The 13,688-nt window shown below is 33.6% G+C and overlaps 1 protein-coding gene across 2 annotated transcripts in view; it reads right to left on the reverse strand.

The window, feature by feature from the left end:
* Window positions 1-13,688, reverse strand: part of LOC106129916 (synaptogenesis protein syg-2) — a 93,613-nt gene that overhangs the window by 42,309 nt on the left and 37,616 nt on the right. For both annotated transcript variants that reach the window (XM_060949156.1, XM_060949155.1), the window contains exon 3: window positions 1,981-2,185. In XM_060949156.1, coding sequence (XP_060805139.1) covers window positions 1,981-2,071 — 91 coding nt within the window. In that variant the 5' untranslated portion in view covers window positions 2,072-2,185. The remainder of the gene's footprint in view (window positions 1-1,980; window positions 2,186-13,688) is intronic.

Here is a 13,688-nt window from a genome sequence, read left to right on the forward strand (position 1 = left end):
CATGAATTTCAATCATTGCATTCAACATATAACGAATAGTATCTGAATATTTTAGGACTATCACAAATTAAAGGTGTAACAGAGAATGTTTCAATACACCGTTATTTCCGACTGACAAACTTGGTGGTAAAGTTACATAATAAATAGAAAATATATAATTAATATTGCACTTCTAAATAAAGAAAAGTAGAAGTAATTATTGAATATCCCAATCGAAAGCTATTTTGTATCTGAGGCTTCCTTTTTCACAACCCAAAAATAAATGGACCGGTTGACTGCGACTAACAAGTCCTCTCAATCATAAGAGTATCAACAAAATTCGGATTGTAGTGATATATGTAGGTACTTAATGAAGTATTTTTGCATGAATATATAACATAAGTTTATTTTGGAATTATGTGGGTTGTTATATATTAAACAATCTGATCTGTGGGTTGTAATAATACCTACGTAAATTTTTATATTGTACTATTTTTAGTTCAGCTTTTTAGTTCTATGAATTTACTTCTTTGTTCTATGAAATAACAAATTTAGTTTGCTTTTCACTAGGACTCCGCTTTCGTCTCCTACCTAATGTATAAAAATATTTTACATTTTTACATTTTTTTAATATAAGACAGCTAAACCAAAAAAAAAAAATTGGGTGGCCGCAACACAACAAGAGATTGGCCCAAAAGTAACCAGCTTGAATGATAAAACAATGCACAATGTGAAATATAGATTAAATTCTAGGTTTGGTTACTGGTACTGTTTATTAGAATCAGTATGAGTTACTCAAGGTGGGGCGCAGGAACTCTCTATACAGTTCTTAGTTTCAGAAGCATAATCTCATCCAGACAAAATTTTAGTATTTGACAAGTATTATCCTACGATTAATTAGGTATTACATAGATGTACTGACTGTTGAGGTTTTTACTAATCATCTTGCTTTTGAGTTTTCATGAACCACTTATGAATCTGAGTCATTTCTGTGTGATATGTTCGTATATCTAAATAGGTTCTAAGAAGTCATTCTTATGGCAAGCGTAACGCGTTTGAGAAAATATGTAGTATTTTTAACACGTTCAAAATATTAACATTGCCAATAGGTAATTTGGGCTAAGTTAAGACCCCGATTAAGAAAACTTCGATTACAAAATTATTTGGTATTTTCTTGGTAACGAAGAGAAAGTTTATCACGAATTAATTTTACAAGGGCTTAATTTGTTTGGAAGCATTTCATTGTCCAGTACCTTAAGAGTTTTAGTAGAATTAAGTTCGACGAGTACTACGATATTTTTAGAGTTTTTGAGGCTTAATTTATGAATCTTTATAAAAGACCTCGAGAATTAGAATCAAATCAAATGTGATGGTTGTTCGCAAAGTGGAATGACTTGTGTTTTTGCTTATTGCGTTCTTAACATGTTCTTAAAAGAGTGTTGACCTCATAAATTAGCCTTCGGCCTTAGAAATACTAAAATGTTTATAGTTTATTCGACGATGACTCGTTATTATTCGAGGAATAGAATCGAATCAACTTCGTGTTGTGTCGAATGTCTTTAGAAGTCAATTGTGGAATACATTGCAATGTTGATGTGATCGAACTTGAAATAGTTACAATTGTTTTAGCTAGTAATATTTTTGTGTTCTGGGATTTTGAAGTTGTATTTTCAGCTTGTTTAGGTGTTTTGTTACTCTTTTGAAATAGCGAAGAATTATTAGTGGCCATCTCAGCTACTAATTTTGTATACTATTTATCATCTGGATTTTCTTCGAATTGGCGTTTCTTTGCTCTCAATTGCTTGTTTGAAATCAATTTAAATCTATAATTAGCTTGCTAACATTGCTGTTGATTTTTTCGGTCCGCAGCGTCTTCAGTTTTAAGGCTTATTGGCACGCATATCATCTATAGGATTGACGACAAATCAGGTTTCCTTTACCTTAATATGTATAATCATCAGTCTATCTATGATTATATGATGTAAATATGATTATTCTCACCGTCAACTCCTGGAATAAATGTGTGGACATGTGCGAAGTACAGCAGCAATAAATATATGAGCGCCGAAGTGACGCGCATCCTATGGTCCATCCATACTCCCTCGCCGCCTTCTCATTGGTCGAGCAGATCGCCACAATTCGCATCTAGTGTACTAGTCGCGCACAATACGCAACCACTCACACCATTCGCACGCATTCGGGAAATCTGGAAGGAAATTATACAGTTCAATTTTCATAAACATCTGGCGTTCCACGTAGAAATAATTACGTCAGTATGATGAAGTAGAGCAGTTCAGTTCTAAACTGTAATTTGCAAAGTAATTTCACAACATATTCGTATTGGTAATTTCGACGTTTGTGTCCTGATTAAATTTGGCATGCGAGATTTCTGTAAGGCCAATTATTTTAAACAACTTATACTAATCTTGCTGTAAATTAACAAAACAAGAGAGGAAATACGCATGACATTCAACAATACAATAAATATCAATTATTCTAGCAGCAATTTGAGGTCTAATTCTTTAAAGGTAAAGGTACAAAGTGATATTTCTTCTCTCTATTTTTGTGGGGTACGCGCAATATATCAGATACACGTTTATAATAATGCCGTCTTTTTAAATAATGTACAAACAATAAAATAGGCTCTCAGTAATAATATAATATCAAGGTTGGCTTTGTGAATACCCGACAGACAGTTGTGGTCTGCGGCAAGTCAATGTTATTATAACTCAGCATTTGATCTTAGATTCAGAATTCACGAAACTTGGTAGCGTTTTTTGCATTGTGTGTTAAACAACCATTTACATAAATAATCTTCTTGGAGAAGATTATAGCGGCTTTGCGGTCATGATAAGAAATGTAGTCGGGGAAATTCTGCATACAATAGCTTTTTATCGTGCTATGTATGTTTGCTAACTGCTGCTTGTTAAGTGATATGATTCATTCAGTAATGAAAAATAGTAAACCAAAATAATCAATTCATGTATTGCGCAGAGAATATGAGTTTTAAAGCTCAGCAATTGAATATAATATCAGTAACATCACATCAATGTTAATTATAAATTATAATGCTCATAACGGAAAATTGTTCCAGAAAATGGGACAGGCAAAAAGAGATTACGAGTTATGAAGGTGAGGTAATTCAATTAACTTCACCTGCTTTCATTTCGCATTATTACTTGACAAGACTGCTTTCATTCCGCATAATTACCAGGCAAGACAATGGGATGTGTTCAGCGGAAGCCAAAAATGTAGCTCTGAAGATGAAATATCGGCGCCTTTATATCGCAATATTTTATTCTGAAAGTTTATTAAATAGCGTGTCTATAGGAGAGTCGGTAGTCTACCTGCTCCAATAGACTAGGAGAATAGTTCAAATCAAACCGCTTCCAATCAAGCAAGTTCCGCACATTAGCTTAATTGATGCTCTTACTCATATTTCTCTCGACTTGAATCTCGGTAAATTCCTCATCTCTTGCCCTGGGTGTGCTAGTTATCATGAGAATACATGGTCGAGGAAGGTTGAAAACCTGTGTCTTCATGTTCAATTTTGATCCGGTACCGATACTTTTACTGTGAGGCAAAATGTTGCGAAGATGATCTGGTCTTGTCAACTTTAGGAGTGTCTCTCGTTCATCCTCCGTGAGCGTGACCTTTTTTGCTGACAATATGGTTTTATTAGTTATCATCATCACAAGAAGATTATACCATGAATGCTTACTGCGTGACATCATCCTACACGCCTCAATAATAGAGTCGCGTTTCAAGAATTAGGTAATCACCTTTAAATATTTATCATTCCCCTATTGAATGCACGAATAAAAACGTTAGAAGAGAGAAGTCCAGATGAACGTACCTTGATTAAATTGCAGATGTCCGAATGGTCACGATCGAAACGTGCCGAAAGGTCAGGTCAAGAGTACTCCAAACCGATAGGCTTGCACGAAGAAAGTAATAGTGACAAGCAGAAAGATGTAGACTGAACCTATTAATCTAGGAAAGAGGCGTGATACTCGTATTTGTGTATCAGGTGCTCCGGTTAAAATGCGTGATGCGCAGAAAGACACAGGTTCAAATCCCACCTCGGCCATGTACCAATGACTGTTTTAAAAGTTATTTACATTAGTTTGAATACTAACCGATGCTCTTACGGGGAGGGCAAACATTCGGCACCTCTCCAGAGAAGTGAGGATGCGACCGGGACTAAAGCCGATTGGGAACAAAAGGTAAAAAATATTATTGTTTGTTTTGAATAAACTCAAAATCTTTGAACCTATTTTGATGATATTATGTACTGCGACAGATATATTTAGTCATAAATGAGAATAATTACTTAGTGTTTGATTTAAAGGTAACTAACAATTAGTCATTTTTTTAAAACACGAAATCCCTAAGGTAGATTTTTATTTAATGAAAGAAAATAAGAATATTATACGGAATACGAAAACTTGTGACTCGAATTTGTGAAACAGTTAGACAGATAAATAACTGGTATATTTTTTGACCGGAAATTGCAAGTGTCAAATCACTGTCAAATAAATGGTTTTGTGTGCAACCTTTTGTGGTTTCGCAGTGAGTGGTTTCAATGTTGTAACATTATGTTACTTTATATTTCTGTACAAAATGTTCATGAACAATAATGTTGTGGTAATAAATTTGACTTTACAATTTGTTACAATAATAATCGATTCATATAGGTACATCACTACACTGGTTGCCCTTCCTGTTGTAAAATCTGTCATGTCGGTCTCTGTAATGGTGCAATCTCTCGAAATGAAACCTAGTTTATGGTAAGAAAACATCACCTTGCCGATTTAAACAAATTGTGTTTCTATAAAAATTAAAAAGACATATGTAGGTTTCTTTTCAATACAACTTATAATTAAATCTACTACAAATTTATAGCGCAAGTGTAGAAGAAGGGGTGGAACAAACTACAGTGCAGCATTTTCTTCGGATGTCATTTATAAAAAATATTTTAAATCTTAAATCTGAATCGTGGCCGAATGTACATTTTCTAATTTCTAATATGAAATTGCTAATCCTTTTGACGTAACTATTAGGTACAAACAATTACCTTCTAGCGTGCATACATAAAATAATGTTGAGAGTACGAAAACACAGAGTAATTTCAACGGCCAATTAGAAAGAAAGACATAAATGCCAGCACTAAACCTGAAAACAATGTTTTCAGAATTATGTATTAATAGCTGCACTATTATTCATATGCCATTTATTCACGCCAACACTTTCTTACTCACTTTTCAAACAAATACAAGAAAACTTGAATTTTATAACAACACGGCGAAAGCCTAACGCCTAATATTTAAATCAGTAAACGAGGGTTTTATGGTTTTGTTACGGAGAACATAAAATAAAGTAACAAATGATTTAAGATTTTGATCTTTAGACAATGCCAATAAAAACACGTTGGAGTAGGGAATTTGCATATTTCAGTCTTTAAGCTAGCTGTAATATTAATACTAATATAAAAGGAATAAGTTGATGTGAATCGTTTATAATCGTTGATGTGAATCATATGTATAGATAGATACATATTGTATTAATCAGAATAAATTAACACTTATTCTTAGATCTAACTTTTATCTGTATAGATTCTTTATGTGCCTAAGGGAAGTGTGGTTGAGTTTTATTGAAATTCCCGCGGGAACAGAAATAAAGCGATTTTGTGTTTTACTCGTTAGGAGCCATGAGTCTCTGGTAGTCTTATATGTATAATTCCGAATGCAATTATGTAAATGCATATATAATTCTATGTACCTGCTTATGTAATATATTACATTTTACCCGAGAGAAGGAGAGTTATTTATATTCTTATGTAAATTATAGTGTACTAAAAAAACAATATCAATAATGGCATCTGTGGCGCAGCGGTCGTGCGCTTGTCTGTGTCACCGGAGGTCCCGGGTTCGAATCCCGGCCAGGGCATAATGAGAAACGAACTTTCCCTGATTGGCCTGGGTCTTGGATGTTTATCTATATAAGTGTTTATTATAAAATATAATTTCGTTGAGTTAGTATCTCGTAACACAAGTCTCGAACTTACTACGGGGCTAACTTAATCTGTGTAATTTGTCCCGTATATATTTATTTATTTATTTTATATATCTGTGATGTAAAAACAGCCAGGGTCTAAAAACTTCTGTAAACTATGTTGTACTAACAAAGTATTTCCCCACCTGCTACCGCTAAAAACAAAAGCGTGCGAGCAGCCTTACTCAGCACCTCATTTATCACTATCATATCCGACACAGAAATATATTAGTATCACGGTAGTATCGAAATGAAACATCGCTTCCTCTTGACAGCTTCGACTAGGGATACTTCGGTCTATTGTTTTGCATAATCTGTGCAAATTGTTTTGGGAGTAAAGGGTTGATAGGCCGCTGGCTAACTAGCGATAACACAGACGTCTCTCGAGAATTGAACTCGGGACGATATTAATGTAAAACGTAAATTGATCACAAATAATAGCGACGACTAGGGAGTAATTGCTTAGATAAGTACTTGTTAGATTGGGTTTCTTGGAATTGGATTGAGGAAGTATAGGAAATGTTTTCTTTTATATTATATTCTATAGATCCAATCAAAATGTTCTATGGGAATTCATTCCGGCATTCTTAGATTTTATATAAGTCCTTAATGTTTTATATGAGTCAAAATGGCAAATTTTACTACTATTCTAATATGATTTACTTATAAAAAATACCTGTTCATTACTTTATCACTTGCGTCCACCCGCGACTTCACTCAGACACGTGTCAATTGTAGCCTCTGTCAATATGTTAATCTGATGTTTTTAGCTTCATAATATTTTGCGTGAAAGTATAACAAACTCATAAACTTTCGAATTTATTGTTGGTGTATCGTATTTATAAGTGATTTATTGGTTTATTGGTGATTAAAGTGAATAAAAACTTCTTTTATTACATCAATAAAGTTAGTGTCGTCATCAAAACTTGTAGCTTTCTTATCTCATATCTGTAAGACGAATTACCGAAATAGAGACGTGTTATGCATACTCAATTAGATATACATAATATTTCACAACATAAAAAACGCCAAAACCAAACATCGCCATTTCTCACTCATTAGCAGTCATTAATCTTTAGAAACATGTTCTTAGTGGGCGGTATACTTCTTATTTCTTACAATTTGATTGATAAATGCGAAAGGAAAATACTGACAAAAGAGAGAAAATGAACAATTCTAGCTTTGCTTGTGTCATCATTAGCGTTGCAGAAAGATAGTCCACTATCTATAGGCTATCGAAAGGGTATCGATAGTTGAGTAAAAGTATTGATAGAACTATCGATAGTGGTGATACTATCGATACTATTGCTACTGACTATTGCTAGCTATCGATACTATCGATAGGTCAAAACTATCGATATTTGATGATTTTCGAGGTCGGCAACCCTAGTCATCATTATCTATTGTATAAGGGGGCCGACTTACGAATATTACTGATACATAATGCTTCATGTCTTTTTCTCTTACCCTAGGTTAGGTAGAGAAAGGTAGAGTTTTAGTTTCCGACTGAATGACTTCTATGACGCAGTTCTTATGCTTGGAACATGAAACAAGGTCTCAGGAATGAATTTCAGGCAGATCAAGGTTTATCGATATGCCTGAGTTGTAATTACCTGATTTCTCAACATCGGATCCAAGGTATTACCTTATTGACCACAAAAATCATTTTCAATTAGAGTTACTACCGCGTTCAAAGTATACAAGAAGCGATGGAAAAAACTACACAGAAACCTTTTCATCGATGAACAAATCAAATTAAACAGAATTAATAATCTCAAAATCCCATTTCAGAAATCGAAATAAGAATAGATTTCCGAAGTGATAAATATCCGTCTGGAAATCATTGGCTCGCTAAAAGAAAAATCCTCAGCATATCCTTTACTTGGGCTGACCGAGCACAGCAGAGTATCCCTACACACTTGAAAAATCGCCGGGAAGCTAGCCAGTAGCTAAGACCACAAATATTTCAGGATAATCCTTTATTTTCGAGCCGAGGTTTATGGCACCAGTTTTTTTTTTAATTTTCGAGTCTATAGTTTAGATTTTGATATATATTTACCTATCGTGTAATTTAATTACTATGGATGACAACTCGAAATCGACCGAAAACATAAGGTTAGTTGTTAAACAAATAGGTGTACCCTATTTCCGCATGAGATTTGGGCACATTGGTTCGATCGCCCGAATTATGGTCATGTGTATTTGTCTTTGTAACCAAAACGACGCAACTAGAGATCTAAACGCACTTAGGTCACGATTTTGTGCGACTTGAGCTTTATATGGAAACTAGTTGTTACCCACAACTTCGCCTCGCGAATTTAGCGCCACCTACACGTGCCAATTTTGCGCTATCTGCAAAAAAATGCATGTATTTTGCTGATTGCACGGGAACTATCGTTTTTACCGGGATGAACAGTACGCTATGTCTATATCTTTGCGCAAAATTTTAAGAAATTTAGTTTCGTAGATAATGCGTGAAGGGAAAACAAATAAACTCACTTTTGCATTAATAATATAAGTTGGGATAAAGTGTCTAGCAACAATTTGTAAATCCAGGAAACTCATCAGAAGTTTTTACTGATACCAAAAGTTGGTATTATATTTTTACTCAGCGGGTTTTTGCCATTTTGGTAATCTGGTACTGGATCTAAGCTGATACAGAAAAAATTGATAACAATATTTATGTATACCTATATATTTAGAAATTGTAGAATCCACCTATATAATGTAATACAATTTCTTCAGATTGGTACTGTAACATCAATATTGTGAGTGTTTCGTTTGATGGCATTACGGTTGTTTCACCATTAATATACAAACCCATTTAGCTTATTACTTCTAAGGTAATCAGTCACTTTTAATGAATAAATCAATTATTTATTTGTAACCATAGTTTGAAAGAAATTTGAAAATGTTGGATTATGAAAAGACTAAACCAACTTACTTAGGAAGGTAAAAGTCAGACATAAAAACTTTGTCAAATCGAATTATTTCTCCGTAAAGTCTCACTCAGATATTCTTTGAAAGCCAACATTGTAAAATGCAATTGGATTTATGATAAGAAAAAGTATAAGAAAATGTGAAGAAATCTTCACTTAAAATCACCGTATGGAGTTCAAAGCTTTGAAACAAAAGTGATGCTCAAATTCTTCTTCTTCCTCCTGGTGTTAGTTCCGGATATATCTTCACCACTCTGGGGAGGAGCCCGGGGTACGGCTTTCTCTATGGATTAGATGAAACTCAAATAAAGCCAGAGTAATTAATAAAATCTTTTTATTAATTGCTCTAATTGATAATTTATGTGATGACAAATATACAGCTACGTAGTGATGACTCAAATCATCAACCTTTTCTATGAATCAAAAGCTTAAATCCTGCAATGAATATGCTCGGAATTTTCTGTTGTTAATACAAACTTGAAGGAAACTATTAGTTGAAAACTACCTGCAACGAGTTTCAAACTCCGTGTTAATTAAATTTTGATTTAGCGAAATAGAAATTGTTCTTAGAGACATTCTCGTAGATTAACACTTTTGTGGAACATTTCAACTTCATTTTGTTTTATTCCTAGTTTTGTACTTGGTGAAAAATGGATCCCTTGAGGAACATATTATCACTCAAAACATACACTAAAATATGATTTCAATCGCTGAGACTTTAAAATGTGTAATTGTCCTCTGCGGGGTAAATAGAGCCAAAAGTCTTGAAAAGACTGTTTCAGTTCCAAAATTTCCGTGGGAATATAAATAAATGGAATTTTTTGTTTCACCCGCATGAAATCATGAGCGAAAGTTAATTAGAATTTAAATTAAAAATAAATTTACTAATATTAAGAAAGGTGGTGGAATTAACCCACTTTATTTTATAAATATTAGGAATTTCATTCAACTCTTATATAATGCCGAGTTTGATTCCACTGAATGGACAGAACATGAGGGGAATTCTCATACGTCTTGAACAATATATCTCACTCATAATAGGATTCCGAAAATTGAAAAGTAACTCATTTCCTCTTCGTAATATTTATTGTATGAGCTTATTTAAAGAAATATCAAGGGAAATATTTTTTATGATCTGCCTTTAAATAGCTGTTGAGTAAAACGGAACGTGCTGGCAGAGGCCATGTACAATTGTACATCCTCTTCATAGCTTAAGCAGGGGGAATCTGAAACGGAATACATGTAAGACCAAGATTATTACGTCTATGAATGCATAGAGTTAAAAGCAATGTAACCTATAAATTTATAGAGTGACCGAAGTAAACAACATGACTTTTATCAAATCTATGGGTTTCTACAAAATTTTAAAAATTTTGTTCTCATATAACGAAAATATTTGTGATGTTTTAAGGTCGGTTGCCTGTACAAATATCTTTGAAAATAATTTATTTAGTTTAATGCCCTTTTTCTATAATATTCTATTCAGTTTTATAAGCAATACGAGAGGTGTAGTTTATCAACGGATAGGCCTATAAACTTGAGACTCTTCTGTCAGTGCCAGCGTGGTCTGACCACGGGGAAAGTGACGTATTGCCAATAAAGTAAAATGCGCCTTTGTAAATGTCAAGTGGTAGTTAGTTTTAAAGATCACACGGAACTAGCCTGCGGCGTGTTCTCTGATGTCGACCTTTCGGCTCTTGAGCGATCCAGATCCTAAACTCGAGGTAAACAGATCCTTTAATTATATTTTACTCGTAATAATAATATTTCTTTTTTAAAAATCAGTCAAGCGGATCAAGCGTCTCAATGGGTGTTCCTCAGGGCTCAATTTTAGGACCATTCCTCTTCTTGGTGTATGTCAATGACCTGCCTTTTATGGTGGAAAAACAGGCGGGTATAGTGCTGTTTGCCGATGACACTTCTTTAATATTTAAATTAGATCGCCATAGCGAAAATGTAAGTTCGGTTAATAATATACTGTCGGCCATATCTATCTGGTTCTCAACCAACAATCTTCTTTTAAATGCTAATAAGACCCAATGCATTAAATTTACCCTTCCAAACGTAAGGCAGGCCAATACTGACATAATACTGGAAGGCCAGAAATTATAATTTGTTGAAAATACAAAGTTTTTAGGAATTATAATTGATGCAAAGCTACAGTGGGGTGCTCATATTTCTAAACTATCCAATAGACTTAGCTCTGCCGCTTATGCTGTTAGGAGGATCCGACAATTGACAGATGTAGCTACAGCTAGGCTTGTTTATTTCAGCTATTTTCATAGCTTGTTATCTTATGGTTTACTTTTATGGGGTAGCGCGGCTGATATACAAACTATTTTTATAATTCAGAAAAGGGCCGTTCGCGCAATTTACGGCTTAGGACCAAGAGACTCGTTAAGACAACTCTTTAAGAAAATAAACATACCTACAGTAGCGTCCCAGTACATTTTTGATCTTATAATGTATGTTAGGAAAAATACCTCTTTTTTTCAAAAAGTTAGTGCCACAACTGATAGAAATTTACGTAATAAACATAAATTAGTCATGCCGTTTCATAGGCTTAGCAAAGTCAGTAAATCATTTATGGGGAACTGTATACGATTTTATAATAGGTTGCCGGAGTCTGTTCTTGATATGCCCAACCGAAAATTCAAAGAGTATGTAAAGAAAGTACTTTGTGAGAAGGCTTATTATAGGACTGATGATTACCTTAATGATAAAAACATCTGGCTCGAGCTTGGCACAGGAACCTCGTAATTAATTGTAGTTTAATTTGAACTTAAATCAAAATTTCAGTACACTCTGTACATAAATCTTTTTAAAATTGGCAATCCATAAAATATATATATATTTTTTTTTCTTTTTTCAATATTAAATCTCATAAATATATAAATCTCCCGTGAACAATGTATTCTCCCGTCCACATTCTATTCTAAGTATAATTTAATATTGTGAAGTTGACGTTGTTGATGAAAATGCTGCAGTGCAGTTTGTTACCGCTTCTTCTGCACTGACGCCTTGGAAGCGGCAGTAAACTTAGTTTTTAAGTAATTTATTTGACGTCAACCAAGTTGTTAAACCATACGACAATTATTAAGCGATATAATAATATCCTATAATAATGAATAAAAATTTTGAATTTTGAATTTTTGAGTCAAATATTTCACCCCGAATGGTGCTCAAAGACCCATCACACTAGCTTCTTCTTGGGCTCACTTAACTCCACCGACAAGAGTTGGCTCTTGTCGGTAGAGTTCAGTGGAGCTTTCTGCATTAAACTCTTTTCACTGTTTTTTTTTATTTGTTGCTATTTTGTAACGTTTTCTTGTTGCTTCATTTGATCCATATTTTTTATTCCAGGTATTCCTCTTCCTCTAACGGTGATAAAAATTTATGAAAGAGAGTGAGATCTCACTAGCTGTATAATAATCATAAAATCAGTAAAAATCATAAAAACTTATCATAGAATCATCGTGTAAAAATTACTTACATACAGACTTTAGAAGTATCGATTTTAATATAAATCTTTTGAGATTTCCGTCATATTATTTACCTTTATATTTATGGAATGAATAACCCGATCTACCTTTTAATAAATATGTCTGAAAGCAATGTTTCATGGTGCATTAGACAGTAACCAGCTAAGTAAACATTGTTGCTTAGAAGTTACATTATTCAAGCCCGTAAAATAACAGAATCGCTTTGTTGTTCTTCCGATTTTAAAGTGCACAATACAGAAGTATAAAGAAAAATGTTTGGTGTAAATAAATTTTTAAGCTTAAATAAGACAAAACCTAGGCAGCAGATGGTAAAACTTGTTATCGAAGGATGCTCATTCTGGGCAAATTCGACACTTAAGTTTTAAGAAAACTTAATGACCATAAATTAGGAAAGCGCTACTTAATTAAGACGATGGGATATCAACCTGTTACAATTGACTTTAGAGTGTTTTGATCATGCACTTTTAAAGAATGGTCGAAAAAGGTAGATATTACATATACATATCATCATGGTAATTATAATCACAATCCATGATTATAAATTACCATGATGATATTTGCCCAAATTGATTAAATGGAAAAAAAATATCTGAAAATTTGAGGCGTTAGCATCATATAAATGAGTAGAGTTAAATTTATACGATAAAATCCGGTAAAATCTTTTAGATTTATGTACAACAGAAGCATTGAGTTTATTATTCGTGTAACTTATGTTTGTACTCGGGTTTTGGCAAACAACAACATTGCAAAACCAACAGCATTAAGCTTAAATCATTCATTATGTTGCTTTGTCGTTTAATCCCTTAGATCAGAGAAAGAAGTAAATATTGGCAGAGGTTATTGTTTGCAGGATAGAATATTCCGTCATAGTTGGACATTTTTAAGAATAATGGGGTCCTAATATGTGTGTATCTACATTTTTTCTATGTGTATGAAGGGATCGTGGCAAGTGGAAAGAGGTAGTCTCTGCCTACCCCTCCGGGAATGAGGCGTGATTTTATGTATGTATGTATGTACATGATATATCGCAAGCCGATGGTTTATTTTGATGAAATTTGTTGCATGCTATACACATACATACGTTAATTCTTAGTAGGATAGAGAAAGCCAACAGTCTAGAAAAGACTGAAAGGCCACGTTCAGCTGAAAAGCAAAATTACAATTGTACACTTGAAATTGTTAAATTGTAAAAAAAAGATCAGTTTCCATCATG

The sequence above is a fragment of the Amyelois transitella genome, chromosome 18 (genome assembly GCF_032362555.1).
Source record: "Amyelois transitella isolate CPQ chromosome 18, ilAmyTran1.1, whole genome shotgun sequence".
NCBI lineage: Eukaryota > Metazoa > Arthropoda > Insecta > Lepidoptera > Pyralidae > Amyelois > Amyelois transitella.